Raw genomic sequence first — 23,231 nt, 5'->3', positions numbered from 1 at the left:
CTCGAACTCAAAACCTTCAGTGTCGGTCCATATCCTTAATCACAAATCCGGCCCGTAAATAAACATTTATTAGGCCACAATTTATTTACGGCAAATTATACTGCTGCTACACGTTTAAAATCACACCACCACAGTCAAATATTTGGAAAACTGTTTGAAACCCGTATCTGAAAGATTTGCAATGTTTCAGCACCGGACTTACATGTTATATTTTCATTTGAATTTATTTATGATACTTGTATCAGGCGAACTAAATGCAATAATTTACATACTAGTAATAACGCACATACACCGGCGGCTGCCTGAACACGCACGTTTCGTGTTGTCATACGTATATTCAAAGGAGACGCCAGTTCCGTATCGATACTTCGATAAATTTAATGTGTCGTGTCGACAAATCCATTATTGCATGTGATACTTTTTAAAATAAATGAATAAATGTTACACTTGTAAGGTTCTAAGTACTGTACTGTACAACCTGTCATTGAATGGAGGGAAATGAGGTTGCCCCCTAGTGTCCGCCTTGCGAATTGCTCCGACAGTTACTGTACTATTACTGCAGTTACTGTACATCCCCACTTATATTAACATTTATTTATTTATCAGACACTTTTCTCCAAATCAACTTCCAATGAACTCTATGTAGTGTTGTCAGCCACACACCTTATTCACCGCAGTGATTTACACTGCTAGATGCACTACTTACACTGGGTCACTCCTCCATACATCAGTGGAACACACACTCTCTCTGTCACTCACACACTATGGGTGAACCTGAACAGCATGCCTTTGGAGTGTGGGGGGAAACCAGAGCACCTGGAGGAAACCCACGCAGACACGGGGAGACCATGCAAACTCCACACAGACTGAGCGAATCTACATCCTCTCGCACCATCCAGGCGTTGCGAGACAGCGTGTCTCAGCGACATTGGCTTGGTTTTCAAATGCAAGTGACATGGAGAAATTCACATGTTCCTCATTCTCACTCTCTACTGTCCACTCTAAACATATCGAAATTTTTCGATTAATGGGATTATATATCAAGTCACTCCTAGGGGGGGCAGCTGAAAGTATAGTAGTTAGAGCTGCTGTTTTTGGATGCAAAAGTCAAAGTAAAAAACATACACACTAGTAGTGGAGTTTTCTGGTCTTCACAGCTGTTATCATACCGTACAATAATTTTTAGTGTCTGATTACTAGCAAGTCACATGATTATAGTGAATAATAAAGGAGTGGACTGATATGACACTTCCTCACTGAGAAAGGTCAGCGGATTCACACTTACATCTTGCTTCCGGGGTATCAGTGTCATAACCCCAGGAATGTCACTGACCACAAAAGCAAAAAACAGGGGTCACTCATAAGTGATGCTTGCTTTTCATACCCAGCATGAGTGTACTAGTGAAAAGCAAAGATCATTGGCAGGTACCCACCACACTCTACAGTTGTAAATGATCAGAGACGGATAGAGTAACGAAACACGGTACGCAAGAAAAAGAACCGTTCCCTTCAACAATGTAATTAATTAAGTAAAAGTAAACACTCGTCCAAAAATTTATAACAATTTACTTATTGCAGCTGGACTGAGGATTCCGAGGAGGAGACCTTGGAGAGAAACAGCAGGGAAGTGGGAGAGCTCCCTAGAACAAACAGTTTGTTAATGCTGCAGGGGCCGTTTTCCCGTAATTTTGGCTGTTTTTGTGCCTGGTTTGATTTGTGTTTGGTGTTTTCTCTGAAGAACTTACGTTCTCATTTCGGTTTTGTGAGCATTATGGCCCGTTTTGTGTTTGATGAATCCGGCGTCCAGCACTTCTATAATTCCCATGCGGCCACCTCGGCTTTTAGACACATTCTTATAAAAAAAGATTAAACTTAGATAAATATTTTTTACTTCGCTCTAATGCCACTTGAACTTGAATGATGGTGGGACAAAACACAGCAATAAACTTGATTGGTCAGAATCAATGACAGGTAATGAAAACTTCAGAGGACAGCTGAGAGCAAGGAGGTTTTATCATCATCTACTGGGAAAAAATCAAAAGTAAAAAAAAAAATTATAGTATGTAATGGAGTACAAGTAATTTTTTCTTTGCAAATGTAGCCAAGTAAAAGTGAAAAGTACTGATGCCAGACATTAGTCTGCAATGTACATTTTGTCCAAACATGTACTTAAATACAAGTAATAAGTTACATTTACTCTGTTATTGCCTACATGTGTAAATTGCATTTACACCAGTAGAGGAATTGTCTGGCCCTCATAGAAATTCACAAGCCATACAGCCATATTTGGCGCACATGATTATTAACATGAGTAATGCGATCAGAGCAGAATTAGTGACACTGAATAATGATGGAAAGGAGGGTTTTGACACTTCCTCAGTAAGAGAGGTCAGCGGGTGTATGCTGACTCCTTGTTTCCTTGCTATCGGTGCTATGTCATCACCACCAAAGTGTGACCGACGTACCTTCCTGTCCTACTTCGGCCTGTCCCCAGCGGAAATGCATTTACATTTATATATTTAGCAGAATCAGATGCTTTTCTCCAAAGCGACTTCCAATGAACTCTATGTAGTCTTATCAGCCCACACTCCTTATTCACCAAGGTGACTTCTAGATACACGACTTAAATAATTTTTGTAACTTTGTTCTATTATTGCATATTCGACCATGATGATTTTTTTTTTTGTCTCTCTCTCTCTGAATGGGTGACACAGTGCTAATTGCGTAATGGATTTCTGAAATTCATCTCCTTCGTCCAGTCGAAGTACCATACTGACCAAGGCTCCATGAATGCAGGGACAAGGACATCCGACATGGATGGAGATACACGGTTCACAGAAACTCGCAGAACCCGGAGCGTGTGACTACGGCCATCCTGAGAATGCCTGAAGTGATCCACGGGTATCATCTTGGAGTTCTACCTGCTACTGGCACATCTATATAAGGCCCAAAGTAAAAGAGACTCATCCGGGCCCTTACTCAAGCTGCTCATCAGCACTGCACGGTGCAGGCTGTGCCGGAGCACATCGACCGTGTAAAAGATGAAGGATCCCGAGTCCTCCCAAAGTGGACACGTGTCCTTCGAACACAAATGAATGCTTTCCCGTGTTGTAACCATCATCTGTGTGTGTAACTCTGCAATCCCTCTTATTACTCATCTGCCACAAAATTACCAAATTGGACAAAGTTTCTTCAGTGGGAGAATGAGTCTCGTCTCTCGTCTCCTCCAAGAAAACATGACTGTGCGAAATTCAGAAAAACAACTTTACTTTGGAAAAAACACATTTTAAACACTTATTGCACATTTTAAATCAAGCCATTCAATGTATATTCTTAAGCCCAATTGAATTATAACAACAGAGCCTTCAAGTATAAAGAATATGTGCAAATAACATCAGCAGTACAGTAAGGGAAAGGGAATTTTTAAAATGCATTAAAAAAAACAGAAGTGCCAAGCATGTTTACAAAGAAAGTAATACAAAAGAGAAAGTATGAAGTGTAATTTCAATGCTGGATCATGTGTCAGGTTCAACAGAGGGTGCTGGACTAATTCTTGAACCTTTGAGGATGATCAGAAGAGGAGTGGACCTTTAGGAGATGTGTTTTGAGTCTCTTTTTTTTTTTTTTTTTTTTAAACAAAGGGCCTTAATCCAGAACATCATGCAGTTACTGCACATTTAGTGTTCAGTTCATGTATCCAGAATCTGTAAAACTGTGTTAACCAACTCATGTGACAACGGATTCAACTGAGCATCACTGTGCTTCTCAGATAACTCCGGGATGCAGAGGGAGGGAGCCATGACCCGCGGGCCCAGTGGGTGATGCTCTCAATTCCAGTAACAGAAGAGTGATGAGTTCTGGATGATGTACTCTTGCAGGGGCAGTCATGATCATCCCTTCAAATTTTATTCAAGCCGACTCCTTGTTTTTATTAACGTGTTTGCTAAATGTTTGGATTAGTTTGTCTGCAGATGTTTTCTGGCCCATTTTCCTGAGCTCGTTATTTAACACATTGCAGGCATTTTCAAGACCCTGCCTTTCATACCAGTCCTTCAGTATGTTGTAGCACTGCTCCCGTATGTTATTCGGATAGCTGTCGACGTGCATATCGATTGTGGCCTGTGCGATCCCGCTTCGAATAGCTAATTCTTTGACCGTCTTGTGTCCAAGTTCATCCACAATAGTGTAAAGGTGGGGGCTGAGGTCAATATCTGTGACAGAACATAGAATCCCAAGATATTAGCTGCTCAATATCCATTTATACATCCCTACTTGCCTTGGCATTCTTCAATATTAAACAAAAACTTCACAAGCAAAACCCACTGTTGTCTGCACAGTGTTATTATATATTAGAATATTAACATGGCTAATACTGAAATAAATAGCACTTTACTATTGAACAAGCAGAGAAGATTGAAACAAATATAACACCCTGAAGATGAGTTCAAAGACAATAATTTAAAATATTTTGAGAAGAATTAATTATACTAACCTCTCAGAAGAGGGTTCATCTAGAATAAAATAGAAAAATAAGTAAATTAAATGTTCAGTGCCATCACTACAGAGTGCTTTTATAGTCAGTGATGATTACAAACAATTGTTAAATTTATAAATTGTTCCCTGTGAAATAAAACAGTTTGAGGAGCCCTTTTTTAGCGCCGAAAAGACATCTTCCCCCTTAGAAAGGCCTTGAAAATAACAACAACAGTGAATAGGAATGAAAATATGGGAATCTACTAAATATGCATACAAAAATGCACCAGTCATTTCCAGTGTTTCAGTGTTTGGTGTTTTGGTACCATTTGTGTAGTGAAGGACATGAATACCGTACCTTATCATACTCATCGGGTTCGTCTGGAGGCTGTAGAGGACCTCCTTTAGCATTTTAAAAAGTAGAAAAAAAAGAGAATTAATAGTATTAAAAAATCCACAGGTCAGTGAAGCTACTTCATCTGTCAGCGTTTTTTAAACTGAGGTACTTACTTGTACATTTTTTTTTCCAAATACACCAAGCCATTGATAGTAATGCAATTAAAATTATAAGAACTGCAAAAGCAACAGCAATGGCGGTACTGTGATCTGTTCTCTGATCTGAAAGAAAAAGAAAGATAATCAGAATTTCAAATATAAACAAAGACAGTTTTTCTGTTATGCACACATGAATGTACAGTTGTGGGGGAAACGGAACAAAAAAGATGCACTTTGTAGAACGCTGGATCATCTGCTTTGGAATGGAGCACAAAGTCAGAGGCACATCTCCAGCTTCCCCGCACAGGACCGATGGAAATACAAACAGAAGTTGTCTGAAAATCCATGTCATTGCCTGTTCGTACGTGACACTGTATGAATTTGGCTCAATTGCTCTGTGTTATGCCACCTCGCTTGAAATTTACCGATAAAACTGAAGTAAAAATGTAGTGAATATTCTAAAATTCTGTTCTAAAAACAATGTGCAATAGTTTAAAATTGGGATTTTGGGCCCAACAAAATACAGCAAGTCTCTTATCTGAATCCCACAATTTATCCATCGTCTCCAAGAAAAACATCAGTGAATTTAATTATATAACAGCAATTTATTTCAAGCGGGACTCCAAGATTTCCACAAGGGATGACCACTGTGGGATGAGATGGCCACTGTTTAGTCATTCTCTCTATTATTACACAAGCATGATGCACAAAACCGGCCTTCAGCAGGCTCCATGAACGTTCATTCATGACTCAGGTTGCGGTATAAAATGAGTTTGACACCACTGGTGTAAACAGTCTCAAAACAATAATGCATACCCCACTAAAAATATTAATTACCAGACACCTCTGCTACGTATGGCCTTGATCATCAATCAAGAGTTCGCTCTCTTCGCCGCCATCCACTTGTATCCCTGAATCCACCAAAGGACTTGGGCCTCCTTGGTAAATGTTCGTAGAAACTTTCTCCGGTGCCGTGTCACGTTTAGTTTTAAAGAGTTTTACTTTTCATGATGCAAGACAGATTAAAAAAGTCTCTTGCTGGTTCGGTCTGATTCCTTAAAGTTACCCTATTCCATGCCACATTTTGCTCATTGTGTTTTTGCAAAGGCACTGTTGCTCTTTCGTCCCAAAAGCCTGTTGTCTACCAAAGGTGCACCTGTCATGTAAACTTGATCTAAAGGTTCAGTGTGTATACATGAGAATGGCCCTGACATATCCATTGGGACACATCACATGTATGGGATGGGGACCATTAAACCTGGCGTTTCCATCTGTTGGTCAATATTAGTACATTACCATTGTGAATGAGTTGCGTGTCACTCAACAGGAGCTTGGCTTTTATTAGTACTGCAAACCACTGTGCAGACATACATGCAAAGAGCATTTGACTGTATACTTACCCTGACGTTCACAGATAGTGTTACTTTTATTTGTGCACGGTTGTACAATCTTACGGCCGTCACACCTTTGGAGAGGAAGAGAGCATACTGCATGTTTAGGAAGAGAACTGGTACATACAATAAACAAAACAAAACCCTTATCTGCGGCCAACATCCCTAAACTTATAGAAATTTAAATAACTGCATGGTAAAAACACAAATGCCTATCACCATTTACATGTTCTTATAACAAAGCGAGTTGAACTTTTTCACCGGACTGCTATGGGCAGCTCCGGCGATGGTTTTGTTTTGTTTCTGGTCCTCAGGCTGTAGCGTTCCAAAACTAGTAAATATAAATCTTATATAAATCTACATCCCTAGACGAATGAAAGAAAATGTCGTAACACTGTCACATAAACTCATATTTTAAAGGTCATATTATTCTCAGCACTCCGACATGTACATATATTTCTATGCATCACCTCGAAAACATTAAAATTACCTTTACAAATTGGATTACGTGTAAGAATAGTACTCCTGCACTGTCTATGTAGTATACACCTGCTACAGTCAATAAGTTTTAAGATCTGCTGCTGTGTGAATTTATATTTTTAATTATATGTAGCTAAAAGTAAAAAATATCCATTCCAAATTCTATTTATTATGAGGGTGCACACTGTATAAAGAGAATACTATTACTATGTTATTATACTATTCTGTTTATACAGTATGCACCCTCATTAAATACCATTAAACATTAAAAATTATTTGAAGGTTTGAACTTACTTGTCACAAGGCAAACAGCTTTTGCATTCATGTTCGGCACAGTAGTGTCCTTCCATACATTTACACTCTGCATTCTTAGTGTAAGTACAATTGATCTCCACTTCCTGAAGCACTACAAGAAATTTCAATAATATCTTTTGTGACCAACAATAAAATAATGACAGTGAATTTATTCCTAAAAACTGTATCTTAACACAATGTCTGAGTAAGATGGCATTTTAATACTGGCTTCACCATAACATCAGTATCTGTCAACTTAGGGTTTGCTTTTTTACTTTTACTACTACTTCAACTTTTCTTAATTATACATTTTCCCTATTTTTATAAAGGGTTCAGCAAGAGGACTGACAGGTCTTCTTGGTCAGTCTGTGATTATTCTATATATCAAAATGTACCAAATAAATTTTAACTGATAACCCTTCGGATAAGGCCTTCATTTCTCTTGGATCTTATTCTTTACACCACATAGTATTCTACAGTTAGACTAGATAAATATGGTATTGGATAATATGCCTAAATGTTATTTTCCTGCAAATGTTACACTATACTCACACATCAAACAGACAAAAATAATGAGTTTATAAAGTACTTACAGTTCTCATTACACGAGCGGCACCGTTCGCAGCTCTCCAAGGAATTACTAGATGCGGTGTAAAATCCTTCATCACATTTGAGACACTTTGTGCTGGTCGGGTTGTTCTGAGTACAGTGTTTTTCAACATATTCCCCTTTAAAAAAGAAAAATAGAGGTGGTGATTGCACTACTAAAGTTACTGTTTCTAATTTTCAGCATTCCATTTATTCGTTTTGCTGATGCTTTTCTCTAAAGCATCTTATAATGTTAAGATACCTACAAATATTTGCCAGTTTATACAGCTGAGTTTTTTTTTTACTGGACCAGGCAGCTTGGCCACATTTATTACAGCAAGAAGTGGGATCTGAACCTGCAGCCTCTGCACCCAGAAGGATGCAGTTCGAACCACTATACTACATGTCTAACATTTTGAACCCTGTGCAGCGAAGTGATGCCTCTTCCTTCATTTACATTAATTTCAATGTAAATGACAGAAAGAGTGCCGTATCGCTTCAGAACATCCAGTTGCAACCGGTTTCGATCGATTCCCCTCTCTAAAACTCTGTAGCTCCATGGAAGCAAAAAACTGATCATGACTTGTGTAGCTCTATGTAGCTTCAGCAGTAACTGAAAGCACATTTCTGAAATCCAAACTAGTGTGATCTTACACAGGTTTATTTTTATGTAATGGGGAAGTTTCTCACAGCTGGGTTCTCTGTCCCACTTGGCCAACGGCATGTCAGCAACTCGGCCTGTGCTTCTTTCGTCAATATCTGAAAATGTTAGCCGTGCATCCCCGGCTCGCTGTGAGGATACAGTTCAAGGCAAAAGCTGTTTTTTTTCATACCTCACCTTCCACTATGAATACTTGCTGAAAACATAAAACACTGTCGAAATAGTCTTTATAGCAAAAGTTCCGGTGATTTTTTTTTTTTTTTTAATTGGTTGCATTCTTTTAAGTTTGGGGGGCGCGGTGGCGCAGTGGGTGGACTGGGTCCTGCTCTCCGGTGGGTCTGGGGTTCGAGTCCCGCTTGGGGTGCCTTGCGACGGACTGGCGTCCCGTCCTGGGTGTGTCCCCTCCCCCTCCGGCCTTCCACCCTGTGTTACCGTGTAGGCTCCGGGTCCCCGCGACCCCGTATGGGACAAGCGGTTCCGAAAATGTGTGTATGTGTGTGTGTTTTAAGTTTTCAAAAATGAATTATTACGATTGGACCTTCTGCGGGCTGCATACCTCATCAAGAAGGTACGGTAGAAGACAACCACGAAGACCAGTTTTTTGACATCGCAGAACGAAGACAGATTTTGTGAGTGCAAAAATGATCTTGGGTTTAGAGGCTCTGCTGCCCGAAACGTGGCGGAAAACGCAAAAGGCGAAATTTTACCACTGTCCCCGCTACAGGGCAGATATACACGGGGGCCAGTTAATTATGGATCTTGAAGAACGTGGAGAATTTAGAAATGTTTTAGCAGGAAGGGAGTGGCGGAAAAGCCAGGGTGTGCCGCCATCAGTGCCCACGTGGCTCAATGAGCCAGGTGTAGAGACAAGAAGAGACAAAAAGGCGGGAAATTCCTGCTTTGAGGGAAAATTCACAACTCTGCCACATTCTCCTGGGCACAAACTTTGCCGAGGACACCTACCAGCAGGGCAGCTGCAGCAGATGTTGTCCTTGTGGTTATAATCCCCATAGCGACACTCCTGCCGCTTCCGTCGCGCGCCAGCACGCGACCCGTCCGCGCCGGGGGGCCCGTCGCGAGACGCCCGCGTGACCAGTACCTCAGAAACCTGCAGCAAATCGAATGAATGGTCATCAGCGACAAGTACCATACCGTAACGTACCGTAGCGACGTAGAGCCACAAAACAGGGCGTTAACCCACATTTCAAAACGACGTCCTGTTGTTGTAAAATTTTAAACAAAAAAAAAGAAAAAAAAATACTTTTTCTAACGTTCGAACTTTTGGTGTTAAAATGTGAAAGTGAAAGTAAACACACGCCGCGCCCCGCCCGGCCTCAACTGACCATTATTTTCTTTATTATATTTATATATCCGTATATTTTTATGCACTTAATAAGTTATGTCAGCAGACTACTACGAGCACTTTGAATTTAACTAGTTTTTTCTTTTTGAACTGATGAGATCATTAGGTGCCGAGAAAGTTACTCAGCGCGATCCGAGCCGCACACACTGGCACTCACACTGACTCAGCAGCTACTCTTACAAAAACGTATGCTTCGTCGACAACAAAAGAATAGCAGCTGTATAACACAAAAACAAAATTAAAACAAGAGAGGTTCGTACCAGCAGAAAGAGAAGCGCTGTATAAAGAGACATTGTCGCTGACTTTGTCTTTTCCTTCGCCGACAGCTCTGTGTTCTTCAACAACAGGGTGACTAGTGTTTTTCGGTTAAGGAAGCAACGCGAGCCAATCAGAGACGAGTGCGTTGAATTAAACAACGGGTGGCGTTAAACTGAAAAAAGTACCTAAAGCACCTAAGAACTGAAGTAGAGCAGTTCAGAGTTACAATGAAAGGAAAAACATCCATTTTGCCGCTCAGAGACCATTTCTCCATTATGTTGGAGTTTGCTTTGTTTTACTGATTTTACTGTGTTTTGCAGTTCCAGAGTGACCTCTGCCATCTGAGAAGTTCTGAGCAGCGCTTACACAAGGAGCCAGGAGTGAAGTCAATGGTCTGCTGCTCTGCTGATGGTTTATGTTCAGCCCCACAGTCCTGCCGAGTTTGGAGGAGGGCACATCGACTCTGCTTTGCCATTTTCGGTCAAAGCTCATGACACCAGCACTGGCTGCACAGCTGTAGGTCTATCACCGGTCTCCACTTACTTTCACAGCCACAATTGAATAGTTTTCTGTCATACACACTTATTGCTACGCCTCAACTTTGTCAGTGGAGATTTCATAATAATAATAATAATAATACTAATACTAATAATAATAATAATAATAATACAGGTTAGGGTGACTATAAATCTGAATCCGTGCACACACAAGGAATTTTTGGCTTCAGTTCCCAATGGTTCATAATGCAGAGTAGACAAAACAAAAAAACACACACAACATACATATACTGTCACACCCTCATGCCGGACGACCGCACCTGTGGCAGATGAAGGGACGGGCTACATAAGGATGCCCCCAAACGCACCGGTTTGTGGAACCTCATTTTGAGCAACTACAGCTGCTTAGCGAATCATGAACTTCCCTTTTTGCCTCCCTGCCTCCTCCTTATACCCGTTGTTTTGCTCTTCTGGCCTCGGACCTTCAGCATCGTTTATTGGACCCTGTCTACTGGCTATTCCCCTTTACCGGCGTACGCACCTTGGCAACCCCTGCTTGCCCCCTGCACCACACGACAGCTCACGCACTTGGGTCTGATGCCCTTTTGTGGTCATCATGACATATACACACATAAACATACGTACAACAAGTGCAAATCTTATTAGACATGGGAAAGCATGTGTACAATAATGTTTATAAACAGATTACTGCAGATACTTATTTACTTACTCTCATGTTTATTCATTACTCAAAACTTTAATGATGCAGTAGTAACCAACCAATCGCAATAACGACTTGTCCTGAATGGGATCGTGGTGAGCTGAGCCTATCCCGGAGACAATGGGCGCAAGGCTGAAGGGATGGGGGGGCACACCCTGGACAGGACACCAGTCCTTGCAGGGCCACAGCTAGCCACCTAGGCTTACAGCTGGTCGAAGGTACTGGAGCAATTACAGGGCAAGTACCTTGCTCAAGGGCACTACAGCCGGAAGCAGCAATCGAACCTGCAACCCTCAGAGCCAAAGGCAGCTGCTCCAGCCACGATGCAGCCCTCATTATTTTATAAAATTACACTGTTTAGGAAAGTAATTTTAAAATTACTAGGATGAATCAAGACTCCCTATATGAACATCATGTGAACTACACATCCCTTTCTAAGAATTTCAGCCCAAATGGGAATATTTTTTACTATGCTGAACTATGCAAATCAGTACGGAGGCTTCGTTACGGTGATTAGTAGTACAGTAGTAATTCTTGAATACATTAGGATCTTTGTTGAGTAGAAATGACAGACCCCTAAAATGCCTTCAGAGGACGTGGTTCAAAACTGCTTTCAGCCAAACATCAGTCAGAGAAAAAGCTACTGTAAAAAACAAGTTTAGGCACAGGACAGATCCAAGCCTGTGAGGAAAAAAAGACAACTTGCGTAGGCAGAGAATCTTGGCAGATGTACCATGTTGGCAGATTTCTCTGTCTGAGTGTGCTATAAAACCGTAATGAAATATCTGAAATAACCCAGACCCCGCATCCAGGGGACGTCCAACTGCGTCTTTGTTTACTGCAGAGTTCCTTTTTTGGTGTTGCTTTAACATCAGTGGAGTGTGTGTTGCCAGGCTGGAAGGTCTTTCAGCTTCCTTAGTTGTGTGTAAAGATGAATGTACATTTCATCCTTGACCATGACTAAAAACAAACCATATTCTCTTAATATGCCTTTGAGATTTTCTTCCAGGTCATTTCAATCATTTGAACCGTTGTTAAATAAATGTTTGCTGTGACGATGGGTGTGCGTTTTGGAAGGCGCAGATATGTAAAGTGTAAAAATGTACTAAATGACAGTGTCCAGTGACAGTGTCTCTGTGTGAGAAGAGAATTCTATAAAAATCCATTGAATTGAATTGAACTGAATTGAGCTGAAGTTGGAAAATACACAAAATATTCACCTAAACACAAAATCACAGTTTTACACTTCTAACTAACGAAAAAGACTGAGCTATTAAATACATTTGGGAAGCGCAATACAGACTGTATGTTTGTTTAAACTTACTATATTATTATTTTAACTTATACACACACACACAGTCTGAAACCACTTTAACTTATATAGTGTACGCTCTTACGTGCGTGTAACACATCATTCTTGGTAAAAATTCTCTTGATCGAGGAACTTACCCTAAAGTGATCGGTAAGAAGTAAAAAGGTAAAGGATTGTAATTAACTCTGAGCAGAAACATGATGTGAATTGCTTTGGAGAAAGGTGTCAGTTAAATGAGTAATGTCCTCTCCTTCTAGGGGTTCATACCAACAACAAGCTGGACTGGTCACACAGCACAGATGTTCTGTATAACAGAGGACAGAGCAGCATGTCCTTTCTTAGAAGGTCAAGGTGGTTTAATGTGTGCAGCCTGTCTTATTTATTTTTTTTACTTTTTTGTTTTATTTAAAAAAGGGGGTGCGGTGGCGCAGTGGGTTGGACCACAGTCCTGCTCTCCGGTGGGTCGGGGGTTCGAGTCCCGCTTGGGGTGCCTTGCGATGGACTGGCGTCCCGTCCTGGGTGTGTCCCCTTCCCCCTCCGGCCTTACGCCCTGTGTTGCCGGGTAGGCTCCGGTTCCCCGTGACCCCGTAAGGGACAAGCGGTTCTGAAAATGTGTGTGTGTGTGTGTTTTATTTATTATTTACTTTCTTTGTTATTTTGTTGATGTTACTCTGCACCTTCTGCGTGAGAATTTCTGAGCAGAAATTAATAAAGTATAACTCTATCGTCTCCTAACATGCTGTAAATGAGTCTCTTATGCTGAATTGAGCAACATTACATAGAATAAAGTCACAGATAAATTTGGACTGAGCACCGGGGCTCACATTTCTCAGTCTTCAGCTCAGAGGAAAACAAACCAAAACTGTTTCTGACAACTTGACTTTGACACAACAGGATGGATTGGCTTTAGTAAAACCACAAGCTGGTTTCCTGCTGCGCTGGGATTTTTCTCCCAGTGAAACCAGGTGTGTATTGCCGGAGGTACAGAAAAGCACATTGTCTTTGTCAAATCGCTAGCTCAGTGCAGGCGGTTTGCAGTGATCTTACGATACGTTTTCCACCCACGCTTCAACTGTTTCTATTGCATCACTTCTTGTGCCATTCATTGTCACATTATTATAACCTTAATTATGTTTTAGTAATAAATTAACAGAAGGGAAATTTGACACACGCTGAAAATAGCAACTCTCATTCCATTATTAGTTTTACTCACATGTCATTGAGCAGAAAGAAAACATGAGTACAGTTAACACACTTCAGTCATCCTTAACAGTCAAAGATATAAAGTTTAAATTTTTTTATTCCTTTTTTTTGCTGTATTAAATTCAGCTTGCAATGGTTTGTGAAGCGCAAGACAATCAGCACCGGTTCTATTTCATGAAACGTATATAAAGCAGAGGCTCTTAACCGTTTCCATTCTAGAAAAGCATCAGCATCATCGGCACCAAACAGTGTGCAGACTGACAAATGCTTTCGAAACGTAGGATGTACCGTACGTTTAAATATTTGTTGACATAATATTTATTATTAGTGTCTTTTGTCTTAAACAGGGAAAAGGTTTCACAGATAAAAGGATTTCCGGAGCAGGATTGAGCACACAGGCTCACATTTGTCCCTTTACCCTTTGATGGGCTCTTGCCGTCCGCTCCAGGAATGTCTAAGGTGCAGGGTGTGAGACGTGTCAGTGAGTACGGGTGTGTATTTCAGTGCCGCGCAGTGCAGCTGGACCGTGTTTACATCTCGCAGGAGCCGGCCACCCCGGTCGGACTGTTTCCCAGGGCCTTCCGTATAAGGCAGCGCTGCAGAGAGACAGAGGGTGGCCCCGGGTCCTGACTCCTTCTTTGGGATCTGGGAGGGGGGCGAGCAGGGAGGACGATGGGGCGGAGGGGGGATACATAAAGATTCCCTGGTGTCGCTGTACCACGCACCATCCCGGAGCGACGGAGCCCCCCGGCCGAGCGCTGTCAGGTAAGTGAACCTCACCTCCATCCTACTTGCGATCTCGCAGCGGTGACGCCTTGGCCCCGACATGGGGAAGCACCGCTCCGGCAGCATGGACACCCCCCGGGGTGCTTGAGTATGAATGCGTACTAGAGCGTGTTTGTGGAAAACAGGTTGCGCAGTTCGTTTCAAAAAGCCCCTGGTCTCCCCGTGCTTCGCAAGCAAAGTGCCAAAGGGGAGTTTGTTTCTCCTCATTCTCCGCATACTTTTGCTGCACCTCCTGCAAAACACTTAAAGCCTCAGCGTCTCCGGCGGCACTTCTCGGGAAAAAACGTGACACCTATAGTTTACGTTTGGGGTCAGATCGTTATGCTTCTTCATGCGAGCTGTTTACATTTCTGCGTTTGACACCAGGACGTGAGAGATGAGTTATGCGCTGAAATGCGACGCGTCGTATAGGGGAACATCCGAAAAACTGACAGGGCCTTGCGCTCTGCCCGGATGCAGGGAACTGGCAGCGATTCCAGGTATTCGGTGGCCATCTGCACCCCCGCGGCACATCTCATGCTTCCAGAGTGTCGCGGTCGGCCAGTTCCCCGAAAACAGACCCTCAGCGGTCGTTCCCTCCACGCTCTGGTCTGGCTGGACCCTCCCCGCCACCTTCAAGATTTAGGATATATTACTAAATATGGTCCTCAGTGACTCCTGCATGAGCTATGTGGGCCCACTCCTCTCAGACAGGCCCCGGGGGGGGGGCAGTTTGGGGGCGATGCACATCCAAAGCCACGCCGCCTTCCAAGTCGTTTCCTAATTAGGAAGTTTTCCCATAGTACCACAGCCATTCACTGCAGGCAAGAAGCAAGTTGCGCGTGACCGTAGTACGCAGCGCAAACGTTGCCGTTCTCCATTGTTTCAGAACGTAATGCAACGACCAATTATAATGCCTGAAAGTATTTTGTCACCAAAATATTTTAAAGCAAAAGTAAGTTTTTCGAAGAGAATTAAAAGCATTTTACTATTAGAATCAGTATTAGTTCTAGAAATGATTTAATATTAAAATGAATCAGTGTTATTAATATCAGTATAAATCAGTGCTTGGAGGTCTAAAGTGAGGTTTTGAAAAATAAATTCAGACGTTAAGTTTTTATTAAATATTTTTATTTTATCAATCCTTCTCTTGTCAGTAAGTGTTTGTCCGGTGCAGGGTCTTGAGGGTTCGGCGCTTGTCCGAGTATCACAGGGTGTGAGACGGGGTACGAGACAGGGTACGAGACAGGGTACAGCCTGGACGGGACACCAGTCCAGCGAAGGGCCATCATACACACTCATCCACATACTCATGCACACATTATGGGTAATTTACCTGAGTGTGTCTTTGGACTGCGTTGGAAACCAGAGCACTCATAGAAAGCCACCAAACATTTACATAAGGTAAAAACATTTTTGTAAATTTTTTGTTTACTCTTTTTCTTGTATGTTATCCATACAATAAATATGGGATTTATCAGCCTCATTTACTGATAAGAGTAAGATCATTTGTGGTTCATTGAAAGTTTTGTTAAGAGGGAGTGGCTCTTTCAATGTTTTTTCACACACCCACACGCTTTTGTCATGTTAGAAATTAGGTAATACCCCTCAAGGTGAAAAGTCACCTCGACAAGCACATACTTCGGGTTTCTCATCTTCGGCGTCACGTTCCTCGCAGCGATTGTTTTCCGTCTGAGCGAAGAGGGCACCGCCAGTTTGCCATGTGTGACGAGGAGGAGAGCACTGCCCTGGTGTGTGACAACGGTTCGGGCCTCTGCAAGGCCGGCTTCGCCGGGGATGACGCTCCCAGGGCCGTATTCCCCTCCATCGTGGGCCGCCCCAGGCACCAGGTCAGCGAAACGAGCCCGAACCTCTGCTCTTTCCCATAGCACCAGTGTCAGCGCCTGCATCCGGGGGGGGAGGGGGGATTCCTGACATCCTGCATGTTTGCTCATCAGTGGCATGCCTGTTCTCCAGGGGGTCATGGTGGGCATGGGGCAGAAGGACAGTTACGTGGGTGATGAAGCCCAGAGCAAGAGGGGTATCCTGACCCTAAAGTACCCTATTGAGCACGGCATCATTACCAACTGGGATGACATGGAAAAGGTAAATGCTCAGTCAAGTCCATCTACCGCCTCGACCACACGTCGGTGAATAAGTGCACGAAACATCACGCAAAAAAAAGACCCCTTTTAACGAATAACACAACTTCCTCTTTCTTCTATAAGGACGTTTAGCTTCTTTGGCTCCCATTGAATTGCGGCGAATTATGACTTTTCTCCAAGGCCTCGGCATGTTTACACGTGATGCAAGAGCACGCTGAACACGAGCGGTGTGTTCATCAGCATTTCCGTGAAAGGCAGGATCAGACATGTTTTGAAATGAACATTTCGGAGTGCTTACTGGAAGTAAAATACCGCGGTATGTCACAACTCAAAACCAGAGTAGCCGTATGACACGGCTTCGCTCGAGGGCACATTCAAAGCCTTCGCCACACGTCACTACCACCATTGTCAACATGTGTTTCTGCTTCTTTCAAAAGCCATTTTTCGTTGGGCAACGATGCTTTTACGCCATGTTTGTCCGAGCCTCACACACTCTGTCTCTAATTACGAGCTGAACTGAGTTCACTTGGTGTGTGTGTGTGTGTGTGTCTGTGTGTGTGTGTGTGTGTGTTTGTGTGTGACAATATCAAGATCTGGCACCACTCGTTCTACAACGAGCTGCGCGTCGCCCCCGAGGAGCACCCCACTCTGTTGACAGAGGCGCCGCTGAACCCCAAAGCCAACAGGGAGAAGATGACCCAGGTAATGAAGATGTAAAAACCTCTCAAAGGCCTTTAGACTTCCAGGTGCTTCCGTGGACACGTTTCATTATAACTGCCCTTTTTTCTGGAAACATCTGAGCATTTTGCATTAAGTGCAGCAAGGAATAGTCTATACAGGGCATCTGAAGTATCTGCAAGAAGTTTTTCCTAAAGGCTTTTAGTTTATATTAATTTATTTAGCGGACACTTTTCTCCAAAACTGCGGGAGGAAACCAGAGCACCCGGAGGAAATCCACACAAACATGGGGAGAACATGCAAACTCCAGACAGACTGAGTGGGCATCAAACCCACATCCTCTTGCACCACTCAGGCGTTGTGAGATAGCAATGCTTCTCGCTGTGCCACCATGCCACTTTCTAAGTATAACAGCAGTTCAAACTATTTCGTGTAACGCTCTTCTCAACAAGGAGACAGAGTGGAGAACAGCAGAGCACATATGGTTGACAAAGTGAAAGTAAATAAAGCAAAGAGAACATAAACACAGAGCACAGTTTGCTAATATACTGATATGAAAGAAGCCATCCGGCAACTGAGGGAAAGAAAACAAAAGTCTCCCAGCTCAAGGAGAAAAATCTGAAAAATTCTTTGGGTCCAAGGACCTGCAGCTGCCCACCCTTGTTGCGGAAAATGTTGACACAAATGATATTGATATCCAGGTGTAAGGAAATAAAAAGCAAAATGTTTTCCTCTGAAACTGCTTGATGCAAGAATGTATTCTTCCTGTTTTAGATCATGTTTGAAACCTTCAACGTACCAGCCATGTACGTGGCCATACAGGCTGTGTTGTCCCTTTATGCTTCTGGCCGCACAACTGGTGAGACCACATGCCTTAGTTACACCATCAGTCCGATTTATACCATCAAACATCATTTCCTAGAGTATAATTTCAACATCTCAGTACTTAAACGGATATATTTTTTGTCGTTTCATCATCGTTCATGATCAACCTGATTTGACACGCAATTCTCATGCATCATGTGACCTCATTGTCCTAACCCTAACCCTATCCCTTACCGTAATCGTAATCCTAACCATAACCCTCACCCTAACCCTAACCGTAACTGTAACCTTAACCTTAACCATAACCGTAATGTAACCCTAACCTTAACCCTAACCCTAACTCTAAGTCTAACCATAACCTTACATTGTCCCTAACCCTCACCCTACATCGTCCCTAACCATAACCCTAACCTTAACCCTGACCCTAACCATGACTGTAACCTTAACTTTAACCCTGACCCTAACCATAACGCTAACCCTAACTCTAACCCTAACCATAACCCTACGTCGCCCCTAACCCTAAACCTAACTGTAACTGTAACCATAACCCTAACCTTAACCCTAATCCTAACCATAACGCTAACCCTAACTCTAACCCTAACCATAACCCTACGTCGCCCCTAACCCTAAACCTAACTGTAACTGTAACCATAACCCTAACCTTAACCCTAATCCTAACCATAACCCTACATCATCCCTAACCCTAAACCCAGCTGTAACCGTAACCCTAACCTTAACCCTAACCCTTACTCTACATTGTCCCTAACCCTACATCGTCCCTAACCCTAACCTTAACCCTACCCGTAACCCTAACCCTAACCCTAACTATAACCGTAACCCTAACCATAACCCCACATCGTCCCTAACCCTAAACCCAACTGTAACCGTAACCGTAACCCTGACCTTAACCCTAACCCTAACCTTTACTCTAACCCTAACCTTAACTCTACATGGTCCCTAACCCTAACCCTACATCGTCCCTAACCCTAACCTTTACCCTATCCGTAACCCTAACCATAACCGTAACTCTAACACCTCTTACAGGCATTGTCCTCGACTCTGGTGATGGTGTCACCCATAACGTTCCCATTTACGAGGGCTACGCCTTGCCCCACGCCATCATGCGCTTGGACCTGGCAGGCCGAGACCTCACAGACTACCTCATGAAAATCCTGACGGAGAGAGGCTATTCTTTCGTCACCACAGGTGAGCGGAGCAAACCTGTCTGACAGCATCAGGTAGGGCAAGCTGCAACATGGGTGTGGGTCCAGAGATGTAAATCTATTATGTACTGGACTTTCCACCATTCGGTCCCATCTGAATGCTCTCGGGGGCTTTCCGGCAACATGCACGTGACTCATGGCTTCCTTCTCATCTTCGTGCAGCCGAGCGAGAGATTGTTCGCGACATCAAGGAGAAGCTCTGCTATGTTGCACTGGACTTTGAAAACGAGATGGCTACCGCTGCCACTTCTTCTTCACTGGAGAAGAGCTACGAACTTCCCGATGGCCAAGTCATCACCATCGGCAACGAAAGGTTCCGTTGCCCAGAGACCCTGTTCCAGCCCTCCTTCATCGGTACTCCTCCCTCCCTCTTTTCTCACAAATATGCAAATCGTGTTCTGTATTTGACAGTGTGGTAGCGCACTCGGTAACACTGGTGCTTCGCACTTCCTTGCTTGAGGGTTCAGAGATGGGTTTGACTTTGGCTCAGTCTGCGAGGAGTTTGCACGTCCTTCCCCAACGCAAAGGCGTGTGTCTCAGGTGGGCTGCGAACTCTAAATTGCAGCTACTGTTCAATGATTGCCTTCCCATCCTGATTCCAACCCTATTCTTCCACGGGATAGGCTCTGGACCTGAACTTGACAAGCAGTTGCAGACATTGTATAGATGTGTAGATGGATGTTTTGCCTTCCTTTGTAACACAATTGAACCAGGTCACCATATAAAGCGCTGTAACCCCTCCCCAGGTATGGAATCTGCGGGCATTCACGAAACCACCTACAACAGCATCATGAAATGTGACATTGACATCCGTAAGGACCTGTACGCCAACAACGTCCTGTCCGGAGGAACCACCATGTACCCTGGGATCGCTGACAGAATGCAGAAGGAGATCACGGCTCTGGCCCCGAGCACCATGAAGATCAAAGTGCGTAGTCGCCACCCTTGCGATAACCTGCTTATGAGTTTATTACGAACCACAAGTAGCAGACATTCTCTCAGTTAAATTCTAACAAGTACTCTTAAGCTCAGTTAATCCAGCAAGGATTTGCTTTCATTCAATGTCACTCAGCAGAGTGCGATCTGAGAGGCTTTGTCTGACTGCTGCTATTGTGAAGAGCACCACCTGACGTTGCGTCAACCTCTTGTACTTTCCCAGATCATCGCACCACCCGAGCGCAAATACTCGGTCTGGATCGGCGGCTCCATCCTGGCCTCCCTCTCCACCTTCCAGCAGATGTGGATCAGCAAGCAGGAGTACGACGAGGCCGGCCCGTCCATCGTTCACCGCAAATGCTTCTAAACCCATAACCTTCGAACCTTCTCGCTCCCCCCCCCCCCCAACCCCCCCACCCCCTTCATTACCTCTATCTGTGCCCTGTTACTCCAGAAAGTCTTTTGTTTGTTTGAACAAATCAGCTTGCCATAATAAATAGTTGGTGGGGTTGGGAATTTCTGCAGTGATGACACAGGAAGAAGGGAAAAAAAGAAGGAGCAAAGCTCACTGCCTCCACCTAGTGTCCAAATGCCGAATGAAGGTCCTCGTGTTCATTCGCCGCTGCGCTTCATTCCCTTCCTTTGAAAGAATGATTACATTGTTGGCACGGCAGGAAGGAATAAAACTGTTCAAAATGGACTTTTTTTGTGCAATATCATCGTTCTTTTAATCTGAAACATACTTTTCAAAGCACAGCATCATTCAAAAAGCATCTCTATTATTCTCTCATAATTACACAGAAAAGTTGCGGATGGATACATTTTTCCCACTTTCCTTAACTTATAAAGTGCTGCGTCTTTCTCAGTTATTGTCCAACTCTGACGTGTGTGAGTGCGTCTATGTACGTTTCTGTATTCCAGTAAGTCATGTGACTGGGGGGTAGTGTAGTGGTTAATGCTGCTCTCTTTGGACCAGAAAGTTATAGGTTCCACTCCCACATGTAGTGCCCTCAAGCAAGATACTCACCTTACAGTGTTCCAGTAAAATCACCCAGCTGCATAAATGGGTAAGGAGCTTAATGTTGTAAGTTGCTTTGGAGAAAAGTGTCAGCTAAATGAATACTTCCCTCTAGTGATGCTTAAGCTCATCAAAAAATTTGATTATGCAGAACACATCCCTCTCCGCTACTCCCCATTACATTTATATGAAAGACTCCATATCTAATTTTAAAAAAAAACCCAATGTCGACATGAGGGCTTTTTCCTGCACGTTCTTGATTTCTGGATGCCTTTACCCTGGTGATGTTGTACATAAACTACACGATCCACAAAGTGCCAAAAAAAGGAATGTGCTGATAGTGCTACGATGAAATTCCATTATGAAAAATATGCTGACTTAATTGGCCAAAGGCCTACACAAGTGCCAGGCTTCTCCAGAAAGGTTAGTGTTAGAGTTAGGGTTAGGGTTAGGGTTAGAATTAGGGTTAGGGTTAGATAGGGTAAGGTAGGGTTAGGGTTATGTAGAATTAGGTTAGGGTTAGGTATGGTTATGTAGGGTTAGGGTTGGGTAGGGTTAGGGTTAGGTTAGGTTAGGGTTGGGTAGGGTTAGTGTTCAGGTTAGGTTAGGGGTAGGTTAGGCAGGATTAGGGTTGGGTAGGGTTAGGGTTCAGGTTAGGTTAGGCAGGGTTAGGGTTGGGTAGGGTTAGATAGGGTAAGGTAGGGTTAGGGTTATGTAGAATTAGGTTAGGGTTAGGTATGGTTATGTAGGGTTAGGGTTGGGTAGGGTTAGGGTTAGGTTAGGTTAGGGTTGGGTAGGGTTAGTGTTCAGGTTAGGTTAGGGGTAGGTTAGGCAGGATTAGGGTTGGGTAGGGTTAGGGTTCAGGTTAGGTTAGGCAGGGTTAGGGTTGGGTAGGGTTAGATAGGGTAAGGTAGGGTTAGGTAGGATTAGGTTAGGGTTAGGGTTAGGTATGGTTAGGCAGGGTTAGAGTTAGGTAGGGTTAGGTTAGGTAGGGTTAGGGTTAGATACACTGTGATTGACTGCAGGACAACGGAGGTAAAGTGTGAGTTCTTTATTAAAACAGCAGAGGAACAAAATAGTATATTGATACCTGTTTCCACTGTCACATAATGCCACAAAAACAGCATATAATTTTGCTGTTCGATGTTCAAAGCGAGTCCAACACCACATTGCATAACCGGGAGAAAAAAGATATGAAGAGGGACAGAAGCTAGAGCAATTTTTTCGGCACCCCCTCGGCGAGTCGCGTTTTCGCAGGACTCCCTCAGATTCAAACCGCCGTGATCGAAAGTGGCTGCTTGCTTTCGGTGGGCGACGCGCAACCGGAGACTCGAATCGACACGTCGGGGTGCGAAACGGGGGGCTGATACCTGAGCTGCGTCGCGTCAAGGCCCTTCTCTTGACGGCAGGAACTGCTCTGCTGTAAGGCGTCTTGGGTTTCTTTGCTAGATACATTCTGAGCACTTTGGTTTTTGCCTCCTCACCTTAAAACAAACTGCTTCCGAAGCTAAACTGTGTGTTTTTCCCTCCCCCACCTCCCGCTTAAAACTGTAAAAGGCGGAACTTTCCCGTCCCGTTCACCGAGCCACACACACTCTTCCGATCCCCAATTCCAAGAACGTGACCCACCAATAACCATAAATAAACATCTGATTAAACCCTCTAAGATGTTAGAAAACTATATTTAAAAAGTAGCCAAATTTATTAAAAAAAAAAAAAAAAAAAAAAGCTTTTTCATCAGTAACAAGCTCCTTATTATGATATTAGCTTTTAATGGCTGAATTTTCATTTTGATTTTCGGAGCAGCGCGTCTGACATAGCAACAGCTATATTGATTAAAACCCTACGAGGGGGCTGCACACACCAGCGTGCGTATTGGAAATATCACTTTGACCTTCTGTGACATCCGCTGTCCCGATCGAAAAGAGTCGTTTAAACGTCCATA

At 43.3% G+C, this 23,231-nt stretch overlaps 2 protein-coding genes across 2 annotated transcripts; one reads left to right on the top strand and one right to left on the bottom strand.

Moving 5' to 3' along the window:
- Positions 1-3,607: 3,607 nt before the first annotated feature.
- fas (Fas cell surface death receptor) lies at positions 3,608-10,105 on the bottom strand. Its single transcript, XM_029248849.1, has 9 exons — positions 10,006-10,105; positions 9,346-9,490; positions 7,727-7,861; positions 7,134-7,245; positions 6,369-6,433; positions 4,984-5,091; positions 4,832-4,875; positions 4,493-4,511; positions 3,608-4,211 (listed from the first exon to the last, which is right to left on the bottom strand). Exons 1-9 carry the CDS (start codon positions 10,036-10,038, stop codon positions 3,910-3,912), a joined length of 963 nt encoding a protein of 320 aa, XP_029104682.1. The 5' UTR covers positions 10,039-10,105; the 3' UTR covers positions 3,608-3,909.
- Positions 10,106-14,392: 4,287 nt separating this feature from the next.
- On the top strand, positions 14,393-20,683 carry acta2 (actin alpha 2, smooth muscle). The gene is made up of 9 exons (XM_029248948.1): positions 14,393-14,501; positions 16,180-16,351; positions 16,479-16,607; positions 17,198-17,308; positions 18,059-18,143; positions 19,154-19,315; positions 19,495-19,686; positions 20,079-20,260; positions 20,492-20,683. The coding sequence occupies exons 2-9, from the start codon at positions 16,223-16,225 to the stop codon at positions 20,633-20,635; spliced, it is 1,134 nt and encodes a 377-aa protein (XP_029104781.1). The 5' UTR covers positions 14,393-14,501; positions 16,180-16,222; the 3' UTR covers positions 20,636-20,683.
- Positions 20,684-23,231: the final 2,548 nt, after the last annotated feature.

This window comes from Scleropages formosus, chromosome 24, assembly GCF_900964775.1.
Source record: "Scleropages formosus chromosome 24, fSclFor1.1, whole genome shotgun sequence".
NCBI classification, from domain to species: domain Eukaryota; kingdom Metazoa; phylum Chordata; class Actinopteri; order Osteoglossiformes; family Osteoglossidae; genus Scleropages; species Scleropages formosus.
This window is presented reverse-complemented; position numbering and strand designations above follow the sequence as displayed.

Coding starts and splice junctions, on each gene's coding strand:
- fas (XM_029248849.1), bottom strand. CDS start 10,038: ATGTCTCTTTATACAGCGCTTCTCTTTCTGCTG. Junction 9,491..10,005: donor CAGCGCTTCTCTTTCTGCTG/GTACGAACCTCT, acceptor GATTTGCTGCAG/GTTTCTGAGGTACTGGTCAC. Junction 7,246..7,726: donor CCGCTCGTGTAATGAGAACT/GTAAGTACTTTA, acceptor AATTTCTTGTAG/TGCTTCAGGAAGTGGAGATC.
- acta2 (XM_029248948.1), top strand. CDS start 16,223: ATGTGTGACGAGGAGGAGAGCACTGCCCTGGTGTGTGACAACGGTTCG. Junction 16,352..16,478: donor TGGGCCGCCCCAGGCACCAG/GTCAGCGAAACG, acceptor CCTGTTCTCCAG/GGGGTCATGGTGGGCATGGG. Junction 20,261..20,491: donor CGAGCACCATGAAGATCAAA/GTGCGTAGTCGC, acceptor GTACTTTCCCAG/ATCATCGCACCACCCGAGCG.